This window comes from Crocuta crocuta, unplaced genomic scaffold, assembly GCF_008692635.1.
Source record: "Crocuta crocuta isolate KB4526 unplaced genomic scaffold, BGI_CrCroc_1.0 scaffold384, whole genome shotgun sequence".
Classification (NCBI taxonomy): domain Eukaryota; kingdom Metazoa; phylum Chordata; class Mammalia; order Carnivora; family Hyaenidae; genus Crocuta; species Crocuta crocuta.
The window spans coordinates 276,623-289,481 of record NW_027532182.1 but is presented as its reverse complement, the minus strand read 5'-3'; the positions used below and the strand labels follow the sequence as shown (position 1 = coordinate 289,481).

Sequence of the window (12,859 nt, the reverse complement as noted above, 5' to 3'; positions counted from 1 at the left end):
TACTTGGGTATATAGGACTTTTATCACCATGGAATCTGAACTAAAGGGACCTCTGTTCGCTATTACATATAATTATCTCTACGTAGCAGAGACCCTGTATTGGTCTACAAATCAGTGATTTCCAAAGTGTGGTCCCCAAACCAGCAACACATCAGCAACAGCTAGGAACTGGTTAGAAATGTGAATTCTCAGGGTACCTGGCTGGTTCAGTTAATGGAGCAGGCGACTTCCGATCTCGGGGTTGCTGAGTTAGAGCCCACGTTGGATGTAGAAATTACTTTAAAAAAATTAAATTGTGGGGCGCCTGGGTGGCTTAGTCGGTTGAGCGTCCGACTTTCGCTTAGGTCATGATCTCGCGGTTCGTGGGTTCGAGCCCCGCGTTGGGCTCTGAGCTGACTGCCAGCTCGGAGCCTGGAGCCTGTTTCAGATTCTGTGTCTCCCTCTCTCTCTGACCCTCCCCTGCTCGTGCTGTCTCTCTCTCTCCTAGAAATAAATAAAAACATTAAAAAAAAAAAAATTAAATTGTTTTTGTTTTTTGACAGGAAAGAGGCAGAGAAAGAGAATCCCAAGCAGGCTCTGCACTGGCAGCACAGAACCCAATGTGGGATTCAAACTCACAAACCATGAGATCATGACCTGAGCCAAAATCAAAGGTCAGATGTTTAACCAACTGAGCCACCCAGGCACCCCCCCGCCCCAAATTAAATCTTTAAAAAGGAAAAAACACATGTAAGTTCTCAGGCACCACCCCAGACCTACTGATAAGAAACTCTGGGGGTGGGAGCCAGCAACTTGTATTCTGTCAAACCCTCTGGTTGATTCTAATGTGTGCTTAGGTTTGAGTAACACTAACCTACGTCAAATACATTGTAATTCACTTGTAACAGTTGAGTCTTAGAAATAAGAAATTATCCTGAATCATATATCAGATACAAATTGTGACCATAAAACACATTATATGGCAACCTCAATTTGGTTACTTAAAGGTTTAACGTTAAGCAACTCAGAAAACTTGTTGAATGGTGTTTTTCTAAACCAGCTTATAAACTTACATAAGAAAAAATCCATTTATGAACCAAACATTGAAGGGTTACCATCTTCCATTGATAATAGTACTTTTATTAAATTTTGCATTGCCAGCCAAACTCCAGAAGTTTAGAGCACTTACACTCATTGGTGAGTGCCAAATTTTACACTAGAAGTAGAAAGCCTCATAGGATAATCAACTGGTTTAATTTTCTACCTTTCAAAATGAGGGTGGTTTGCAATCCCAGCTCACTCCAAAGTAGCTTTCAGGGATTTAAAAAAGGGGCAGTGGGGGGAAGAAAGGATGTACCTGCACTAGTCCCGTGAGTAGACTACTCGGAGACAAATGACACGATCTTACTTAACTGGCTTCATTCCTATTGTCACATCCCATTCAAATGGCTTAACTTAAGTCCAAAAAGAAAAACCACACGTGACATTAAAATCTGCAGTATGAACTAAACAATATATAAATAAGAAACTGCCTTTAACAATGACTGATCCAACATGAACTCCAATGAATGCAAATGTGCAAATATAGGAGTAAACGGCTCCAGTTTTATCCTTCCCTAAGCTAGAACATGGCTGCCTAACACCTAGTACTAATAAATTGATTAATTACACACATCATCCACATAAAATGAATATTAAGTATTTTTTCTAGAAAATGGAGCTCTTTTCCTAGTAAAAGGAAATCTCCATCAGACAGCCTATCACAATACTAACAAAAACCTGTCCTCTTAGATTCGTTCTATCTTGAAATAGCTATCTAGAAATTCTATTTAGGGCTCCTTTTCAAACCACTGAGCATCCTAAGAATATTAAACATTTACTTATAGCACCATATATGATTAAAATAAAAATCAGGCCATTTCCCAGATTATCTAGTCTCTATAGGGGGAGCATAGAAGAGAAATGTGAAATACCCAGTAAATGTCAAAAGACTATATATGGTCCTGACAAATAATTACCCCCAAGAAGTACTGCCCAGTCCTAACCTACCTCCTGTTTCTTTGTTGCTTTTAATAGTTGACAGTACTCAGTAGATGACACTCAAATTTAAAATATCAGATAGCTAACCCTATCAGCAAGGACTATTATCAATCATATTTCACCTAATTAGAAACTGAAAGGGCAGTAAGTAACTTGCCTAAGGTCATAAATCCCAGAAAAATCATTTGTGCCTCATTACATCCCTCTTTTTGGTCACTCTGGACTCTACATTTCATTTTTGCCCTGCTGTTTTCCTCCTTCCTTTCTCCAGAGTAATATTAGGTTACTTAATTGCAGTACCTAGAGCATCCACTCTTTCAAAAGATTTTTTTCACCACCAAAGTCCCTTTACTGAAATCATTTTTTAAAAATTCAATACAGTGCTGTGAGAGTGCCAGATGATGAATATCCAGAATAACTATCCTCCTGAGCCTTCCTTCCTTCCTGTTATATCCGACATTCCATAAATGAATAAAGAGAACATTTTTTAAATTACACAATTAAAAAGAAATAGCAAGAGACTCCAAAAATCAAAAATTCTTTAACTAGACAATTATAAACAGTCACAACAAGAAAGATTAGGAGGGGACAATATCTGAAAAAACTAGCTTGGTTACCCAAGAAACTGTACCTTCTGTTCTGAATTAAGGGAGATCTCCAAACTGAGACAGAAAACTTAAAAATAAAGCCTAAAATAATAAAAGTAGTAAGAGCACCGATCTATATGTTATTTGTGTCTCCAGGCCGAATAAATCACTTTGCAGTACTGAAAACCTATAGAAAGACAAATGCAAAAACAAAACAAACATTTTTCTTCTCAACTTTCCATAATTCTTCAGTGGACTTCCTAGACATTATTTCAAGTCCCCAAATCCCTACATTCCCTGTTCTTCACCTAGAAACATCAGTTCTGATTTTGCCCATTTAATGGTAGGCAGCTGACTGCCTCCTGTTCACCCTCTATCAATTCAACTGACAATTAGTTGCTAGTAAAATTCACAGGAGACAAGAAAGAAAAGTTTCCTCAATTGTAAAAAGGAGGGTAGAGAGAACATATAGTACAATCCACAGATGATCCATTAACAGCGCTCTTCAAATGCTGGAATCCTTCTCACATAGAAGTCTGGGCTGTTCCAGAAAACAAGTATTAAACATTGGTGGGACAGGGGAGGGGCGGGTTGGGAGGTGACTCTAACATCAAGATCTTAAAGAGTTGTTCAAAAATGAAACAGACTTTCACAGAGAAATAAGCATTGTACCAGGCCTTAGAAGACTGACTAACGCAGAAACTGAGTAAACACTTGTCAAGAATGCAGGATTTCTTAACACTAAGAACCGTAAGAGGATGCTAAATTAGATGGCCTTTTTTTTTTAATTTTTTTAAGTTTATTTATTTTGAGAGACACAGCGACAGCACAAGTGGGGAAGGGGCAGAGATGGAGAGAAAGGATCTCAAGCAGGCTCAGAGCCTGATGCAGGGCCTGAACTCACAAAACCACGAGATCGTGACCTGAGCCAAAACCAAGTCAGGCGCTTAACCAACTGAGCCACGCAGGTGTCTGTAAATTAGATATTTTCTAAAACAATTTGTAAGATAATTTTTCAAGCAAATAAGTAATCAGGAGTTTAACTTGACAAGACTTTTGTCCAACTGAAAAGGGGGAAAAAAGGTAACAGATAATCCTTATTCCTTGCCCATGGTTGTAATTATGCAGTTAAGCCTGAATGAATGGAAGCAGCTAACCCTAGTAGGAAAACAAAAAAAGGATAATGTTGAAGAGTTCTAGCATCACCTACTTCGAATTCTTAAGAAGTCTATAGTCTGTGCATTTTTGAAAAACAAATGATTACCAATAATCTTATTGAGTACCTTTTGAATTAATTGTTTTAACCAAACTACTCATTAGGAGTCAGTACCACTGAATGATTTAGATCAATGTAAAAAGATGAGAACTGTAATTCATTTAAAATGGAGACCAAAAGGTTTTTTTCCCAATGATTAAAGTATATTTCAGTTATTCAGTTATGTCTGGATAACAACATTAAGAATAATACAATGAAATTTTTAATCATTTTATAATGGTTCAAATACAAAGAATCATCTATTCTCCTTCCTAAGACTATTTACAAATTGTGCTTATAGCACCAAGATTTCAGAAGTGCTCAACTTGTGGGGCACCGGGGTGGCTCAGTTGGTTAGGCATCCAATTTCAGCTCAGGTCATAATCTCAAGACTCATGGCTTCGAGGCCCACGTCAAGCTCTGTGCTGACAGCTTGGAGCCTGGGGCCTGCTACAGATTCTCTCTCTCTCTCTCTCTCTCTCTCAAAAATAAACATTTCTTAAAAATTACAAAAGTACTCTACTTGCCTAATCAACTCTACTCACTTAGAAAATAAATCAAAAGAAAATTCTTCAGGAAAAATTCCATTTCACTAAAAACACTGCATTAAATTAAGCTCTGTACAAAAAGCATTTTCTCCCTCATGGATTAATCCATCTTAACAGGATTTTATTGATGAAGCTACAAGTATTTCTGTATAATGACTCAATCAAACTAACATATTTACCATTTATCAGGTGTAAGGCACAGTATTTTATCATTCACACTTTCTGGCCCTGAGGAGCTTAACTACCTATTTAGAAAAACACGTACAGTAAGAGCATAAGACAATATAAAATGTCAAGGAAGTGTAGAGACAATAGGTAGTACAGGAAGTTAAAGGAAACAGCCTACTTTAGCTGAGCATAGCCAAAAAGCACACCTTCCCTTTTCCTCAGGAAATATGAATTCTGAACTCTGCCCAATAAAGTCTCTCTCATGTATGTTTTTACACTCATACTCTATCCAACGAAGGAACTGGTACAGCAAGGGGGAGAAAAAAGGAATGAGCAGAAGCCACGCAATTTACAATTTCAACTTCAGCTGATACTGTCTCTTATGCTACTCTTCTTACTCTTTTCTACTTCTTACATACAATTCTCTGTTTCCAGAAAAAGGGACCAATTACTAAAATATATCCAAAAGCCTGTAATACAAGAATTAAGATAAAAAGGCTGACACACCTCCTACCTTCTTCCTACCGGTAACACTTTTCCCAAATTATCTGGCCTACAACATACCAAGCCTGCACTGAGTCAGACAAATGTGCATTCAGGGCTTACTTAGGCATAAAGAGAAACTTCAGAATTTAAACTTTAAAAGTTCATTTCATTACAACAATACAGATGGCCTAGTGACACCTGATAGAATACACAAATTTAACAAGCTACTAATAAAAGTCTAACAATGAAGAAATAAAAAGCTCCTTCCTTTTGCTTTCAGCATTTTACAACAGAGAAACACTAAAATTAAAAGATTTAAGTTAAAAGCTTCACCTGGTTCTACAGTATCAGCTTTTAAACATGAAAAATACTTATGTTGCAGAGCATTGCAAATTCTAATTTCTCCTCTAATACAAGAGACCTTGGAATTCACTCATTCCAAACTGGGTCATTTTACATGAGCATCTCAGCTAACTCTTCTATAAAATGAATTAGACTCAATTCTAAGACGTCTTTAAGGCCTTAAAAGATCTTAGATTCTATTAACAGTATAATAATAAGATTAATGCCACGTTGTTATAATTTTAACCTTTGAAAGTATTTAAATTTTTTAAAAGATGAAACAGTACTAATCTTCCTCTAGTTCTAAATGTAAACTAAGGCATTAATTACATAAAACAATGACTAACTGTGTGTTTAATCTCTACGGCACACAAAATTTATTCTAAGACAAGTATGTGCCACATGGGAATTTTCTAGAGTAAAATAACATGGCCAGGTTAAACCAATCCATTCTCATTATAATTTTGGGATTCCACTCTCATGCAAGAAAAAGATACTTACAATTACTACACAAGGAAATTCCCATCTTTTCCTTTTTAAATTCATATTTTAAATATCTCTCTCTCTCACACACAAACACACACCACACCCAGGCAGGCAGGCAGAGAGAAACAAATGAAGTATTATAAATGTGCTTTTTTTTTTCCTGTGACAAGGTGAATGCAAAACAGTAATCTTGCCCTCTGCATTGCAGAGAAATAGTTCATGCAACCAATGGGAGAAGAGAATACATCAGAGATTTTAACTGTCAAGAAAAACTTCAGATGTTAGCCCCAAGATTATACTTACAAAATAGTTAAGAATGCTTTTATATCAAAATACTTAAAAAGAAATTCTGTAAAATAGCTGCACTGAAAATTCTATGTAGAGGGACACTGTAGTGCTCTAAAAAGAAATGTTATCCTTTCTAACAATGATAGCAACCTTCTTCAGTACATTAACTAAAAACATATAAAGAGCAGAAAGATTTTAGAGAGTAGTATGAAAAACAGTACACTTTGGCTATCTCTTCTGATCACATATTGGTTACAAAGCTGTCAGGCTGTTCTGCAAGAAAACACTAGTTAACCTTTCACCTAACCAAAATCACTAGTGTCTAAACCTATTAATTTTACAAAAAGCATAAAAATTTTAAATGTCATCTATTTAAACATACTTTATTCCACATGAAAACTGATTACATCTTTCCATATAAATGAGCTCTCTCTTCAGTTAAAATTAAGACTTGGTTTCAAAATAACATCTTGCATAGCCTACAGCCCTATTCTATACCAACAAACTGATGAAGAAAACTTGGTACTCAATTCCTATTACTTATAAAAATTAAAAGATTTATAAATGGAGTTTTGCACTTGATTCTTTTGATTACAGCCACTTTTCTTGTTTGCTAAGCATACACATAGTATAGTCTCTATAAACCCAAATTTCAAAAACTACCAGGCCATTTAGTTGCATTACATAACAGGATCATATTTCATTAATGTTAAGCATGCATTCTCACTGAACAGATGCTTAGCTTTCTTCTAATGGTTTGACTTACTAGGAAATTATCAAGTAATTTTGTTTTTTAAATGAAGTGCAATGAAATTCCAATTCTCCAAGTCTTAAACTAAGTGATATTACCTATCTAGTAGTAATTTTGGTCAGGATATTGATTTTAGAATCCTTTAAAAAAGAGATTTTTGTCCAGAAGACTTTTATGAATAGGTCAAATCTAAAATACAACTTAAACATAAGTTGCTAAGTAACTGAAGTAAAAAGAAATCCAGTTATAAATACTATCTTACTTTACTGCATAAAGGTTTAAAAAGATTCAAAACTGACTTGTAAAGTAAATCTTACTTTCGGTTTATTAGAAATGCTCACTCACTATTGAAAAATGAGTATTTTGAAAAAAATCACAGTTTCATACAGTAAATTTTCTAGACATAGAAAAAATGCAATATAAACTAGAAACCAGATCTGCCTAAATTAAGAGAAAAATCCAAATCCTTGAGTTTCTCAAAAAGTAAAACTTCAATAGTAATTAAGCCACAACAAACTTACTGCCTACTTAACTATTTAACAAGTAGCTCAGTGTGAGTTATCAAAAAGCTTACCTGTAATTTGACCTTTCCACTATCTAGCACTCAAAACAATGAGAAGACCAAAAAACAAAAAGACATGAAATACTTCTGTTACTTTGTGTAGTTTTTTCTCCTCCATTACACAAAAACTTTTCAGTACTTACTGGCCTAATCCATAATTACCTTCTCCTCCCTGGGGGTGGGAGAGGCAGTGTTAGGCAATGTATATAATATAAACCCACACACAAGTGACCTGTCATTTTTCAGGTCCTCATGGGGCTTAAAAACTAAAGGGGTTTTTTTCCCATACACATTTGGAGCACTAGAATTAGTCACCTCACAACTAAGTTGGTTGCTAATCAGTACCCGACTTTATACTAAGGGCTTTGAAAAATAACTTTTCAGCCATTAATATAGGAGCATCTACATTTATATGTCTATACTTACATTTAATACATCACTACTACTTATTTTTTGATTCCTATCCTAGAAGAAAACAGATTATTTACTAAGAATTCTGAAAATTAAACCACTCAGGCATCAACCAGATTGACAACATTATTTAGTGTAGTAAGAGATATTAAAAAGATTCCTAAGTCTCAATTTCAAATAGAGTAGCAAAAACTAAATCAGATGGCAGATTCAGAAGATACTGGCCTTGAGCATGCTTATTCCAATGCATATTTAAATGCAGCTACTTTACAATTAAAATACTTTTGTTGCTTTGTTGATAATGATTCATCTATTATTTCTATCATTTATAATAAACTACACTTGTTTATCAAAATATCACCAAAAAATTAATAGACCTCCACAATTAGTGAATCTCTCGATTTCAAATAAACCTAAAAATTCAAGTAATATTCCCAATGGAGAAATTGAGACAAATTTGTGTCTAATCTAAAAATGTCTTTTAAAACCCCCAAAATATATAAAATCAATCATTAAACAAGCAATTAAAATAATTGAGACCTAAATATCACCATTTTCTTCAAGTTACTTGTTACAGCCCAAATTTTAAACCCTACTATCTCACATCTTAAGTCGCACTGTTAGGTGGGTGGCTAAATAAACATTCTTAAATGACTTCTTCAAAATTCAAGAGGTTTTATAATAAATATGTGTTACTAGAAGCAGACAAGCAGAAGGTGTCCAAGCAAAGTTATTATTTTTCTCAAGGGAAAAGGCAAAAAGTTTGCATAATAGTCACAGACGTAACTATCCTTTTTTTTTTTTTTTACCACTGGTTTGCTTCTCCCTTTCCACCTCCAGCCTTGCAGAAGGTGGAGTTATTCACTCTGCCGAGACCCTTTCTCTACGTATGTACACACCCACACAAGCACACACACGCACACACGTGTCGCTCCAGAGTTGGTACACTGTCCTGCACTGAAAACATAAAACAAAAGGCCTACTTGAAGATAAACCTTACGGTGTGACCTAGAATGGCTAACTACTCAATCCAAAAAATTGTGGGTGTGGCTCGGCTGTTTTTCGGAGGGGGGGCGTGGAAGGGCAGCCGGGGCGGCTGCCTGGTCTCTGCCCTCCCCCTCTGCTTTCGCTTTGTGCTCACAATGCAGCTCCTGTAAAGCGCTTCCCTCTCCTCGCAGCCGCCGCCATGTTAGACGCTCTCTCCATGTGCCCAGAGACCTGGCGAGCCCCTCGGCCTAACACGGACCCACGCCCCCCAACGAATCTCGATCGGGGCAGTCTCCCTCCCATCCCTCTTTAAAGTCCCGGAGGAGCAAAGGGCCGCTGCAGAAAATCTTCTCGGGATCGAGTTGAGCTTGAGGCTCAGGGGGGCACCTAGACAATTGAAACAAAGAAGGAAACGTGGGGGCGCCCATCAGATGGGGGCGGAGGGGGGTAGCGAATCGAAGACCCACTCAAAAGGGGCCTGACAGAGAAGCAATTCTAGGTGAAATCCTAACCACACTTGGCTCCCAAAAAAGAAGAGGGCACACCGCACAGGCCTCAAGTACACGGTAACGGAGCGGACCAACCCCACGTATACGGGACGCAGGCCGCCCCAACTCCACGAGGCGGTGCGTTGAGCCCAGTGCCCCCTTAGTAGGACCCCTTCATTTCTCCCCGCTGGCCCTAGTCAAAGAAATCGGGTCTCGGTGACAGAGGGAAGGGCATCACATAGCTAAACCTGGCGACAAGACAGGCCCCGGCCCTTACACATCCCACTCCCANCAGGCCCGGCGTGGGGGGTGGGGATGGGTGGAGGGGATGCGCCAGGCACGGGAAGAGGGCAGGCCACCGCAGTCAGGGTCGGAGCAGCAAACCCTCCCTTCCCCGCCAACTCCTGGCACCTTTTTCTTCTCCAGGTTCCGAAGTTTCTTGTCGATCACCCCGAGGATCTGCTTCATGGCCTCGGTCTGGACAGCGCCGGTGCCGGTTACGGGGTGCTGGGAAGCCGGTGCGGCTGCCCCGGCCCCCGCCGCCGCCTCACTCCCGGAGGACCCCGACGGGGGTGGCGGTCCGGACGACTTGCTGCCGCTTCCGCTGTGACTGGTGGCCGAGGGCATCTTGAGACCCGGAGAGGAGAAAAGAAAAAGCGGGAGGAAGGACAAGAGCAGCGAGTCAGNGGTCCCCGCCGGGGTGGGCCGGCCACTCGTCGCCTGGCGAGGAAGGGAGGGAGAGAGGTCGGGGATAAGAGGCGGAGAAGGATGGAGAAGGGCACTGGAAATGACCGGGGGAGGGGGGGGAGACTTGAGGAGCAAGCCCCTCGAGAAAGTCCAGCAGATCCGGAGGTAAAGGACACTCGGAGCAGCGGCCCTCTTCACCGTCAGCGCCTAAGTCCGGGTGGCGCTCACCGTGCGCGTGCAGAGGCCGCTGGAAATCCCGAGTGGGCGGCTGAGGGGGCAAGTGTGGCTGTGCGTTCCGGGCAGTGTCGTGCGCTCCGTGGGCGCAGGCCGCTTCGCCCTATCCCTGCTGCACCGAGAGCCGCTGCTAGTGAGGCGGAGAGCCGAGAGCGGGAGGGACTTAGCCAGCCGGCCCTCTGGGGCGGAGGGGGCGGGAGAAGCTGCGAGCGGGGGCCTTCGCGGCCGCTCGGGCTGCCCGACGCGAACGCCTGCGAGAAAGGGCCCACCTGGCCTCTTCCTGCGCCATTCAAGCCCCTGCCCTTGGGGGACGGTCGTCCCACGCAGGTCGGGACGGCCCCGGGAGGGCTGCCTCAGCGGCGTCGTGAGTTTTGAGCGAAATCGGAGTTAGGGTCCTTCAGGCGAAGTCGCTTGACGTCCAAACGGGGACAATAGGTGTCAAGCAGCTGGATCGGAGCTGGCTGCTGCCCTGTAAAGAGCCTTTGGGCCAAGGGGGAGGAGTGCGGGGGGGTGGAGGGCAAAGGTTTCTGCAAGTTAGGGGTACGTGGAGTGGGTGGTGCAATCCCAGCTTCTAGAATTCCTTCTGTATCCAGAGCAGGCAAACTTCCACACCCCAAAAGCGCTTTGGAAAAAAGCTCGCCTCTAACCCCCACAAAACAATCACCCGGTAACCTAGGAGTTCTCTATAGAACGCACTGGAAATGAGCAAGATGGGTGGCTTATTAAGTCTTATAAGTCTGGACTCATGTTAAAAATCTTAAGATGACACTTATCTATTAAACCCGAGTGTTACAAATTAGACTTTTTCTTTCTGATTTGAATTCCTAATACTCGTAAGAGAATGTTAAATACAAAACAAAACAAAAACATTTTTTGCTCAAAGGGAATTATTCCAGTCCTGTAACTAAACTAGGGGTGTGGACAGCGAACAGAAAATAAGCCAAGTGCTGGAAGAAAATGTATTGAACATAATCAGAAATTTTAGCCGCATAATGTACATAATCAGAAATTTTAGCCGCATAATGTATGACAACAGTAAATGACCAATTTATAATTTAAATTCTCTGAAAAGGATTTTGAAAGAGAGTCTACCAAACCCACTATTCCCTGGGGAATAAAATGAGTAATATTGGATGGCAACAGTGTGTCCTGAGGGAGCCTAGGGGAACAACAGCAGCCTCCAGCCTTAAGATATTCCGGTTAGCTGCAAAGTATGTTACCTATTCATGCAAATATTTATTGATCCCCTTACTATGTGTTAAGAACTCTTTAATGCTAGATTGTGAACAAAAAATCTTTGTGGAACTTCATTTAAGTGAGGAAAAGAAAATATCAGATACTGAAATGGTGCAGAGGAAAAACAAAGTAGGAAAAGCCTTACCATCACTTGAGACAAAACTAGAGGAAGTGAAGGAGGCCAACCAGTTTATCTTGAAGCAAGAATTTTCCAGATAGAGGAAACACCCAAGTTTCAGGATCTGAGATGGGAATGTGCTCAGTGGGTTCAAGAATAGCAAGCAACACAGTGACTGAAGCAGAGAGTAGGAGATAAAGGTAAAGATAAAAAAGAGGTCCAGTGTTGTGAACGTTGCCAGGCCATCACAAGAACTTTCACCTTTGCTGAATGAAATGGGAAGTCACTGCATACATAGTTTTAAGCAGGGGAGTGACATAATCAACCTGTGTTTAAAAGAAATCCTCTTGCTGCTATGTAAAGAATTTACCGTGAGTGTGGATTAGAGGTAAGAGGGAGAGTGGGGCAAGAACAAAATCTAGGAACCCAATTAGGAGGCTTTTGAAATAATGGCCCAGAGATGGTGGTGGCCAAGGTCAGGGTGTTACAGTGAAGGTGGTGGTGTGTGTCTGGTTGCTTTGTGTATTGTGATAATAGAACCAACAGAGTTCGCTAAGAAAATTGTAAGGTGTGACAAGTCAATATTGACCTAAGGTTATTCAAGATTGAAGCACCTGCACTGTGCTTAGCACAAAGCTACACCTAGAAGCTAGAAAGGAAGATTAGAATCCCGTGTCCCTTGCAACTCAGTGTACTCAGCCTGGTTTCTATCACTATCAAAATCTCAGGCCCCACCCTGGACCTACTGTATTAATCTGCATTTTAACAAGATCCTCAGCTGATTTGTGCATACAAATTGAAGCTTGGGGGGGAAAAATCACTACTTTATTCCCTGGACCTTGACTAATGTCTCTAAGATCAGACATGAAATATTCTGCTAGACAAATTCTCTCCAGACCTAGTCAGGAACTCCAAGGGTGGAGCCCAGCAATCTGTTTTTAACACCCCCTCCTGGTGATTCTAAAGTACAGAAACCAATGATTTGGAGACCTCTAATGAATGATTCAGGCTTGAGCTGAAAAGGGCTCCAGAGAAGGTGTGAGAAGGAGAGGCCACTGCTGCCTTCCACTGGCACGTCATATGTAACATTTATGGAAGCAGTAACAGTTGTGGTCAGCTAAGTTAGACTTTTCAAGGAAAAAGGAAAGGTTATCGAGAAAGCAGAAAAGATAACACAGATGACAAAGATTCTCACTTGGGGTGCCA

General features: G+C 40.4%; 1 protein-coding gene across 1 annotated transcript in view; it reads right to left on the bottom strand.

Moving 5' to 3' along the window:
* Positions 1-10,453, bottom strand: part of CAPRIN1 (cell cycle associated protein 1) — a 39,603-nt gene extending 29,150 nt beyond the window's left edge. The window contains exons 1-2 of the mRNA XM_077777475.1: positions 10,294-10,453; positions 9,790-10,005 (exon numbers count right to left, since the gene is read on the bottom strand). Coding sequence (XP_077633601.1) covers positions 9,790-10,005 — 216 coding nt within the window. The 5' untranslated portion in view covers positions 10,294-10,453. The remainder of the gene's footprint in view (positions 1-9,789; positions 10,006-10,293) is intronic.
* Between the last annotated feature and the right edge of the window lie 2,406 nt (positions 10,454-12,859).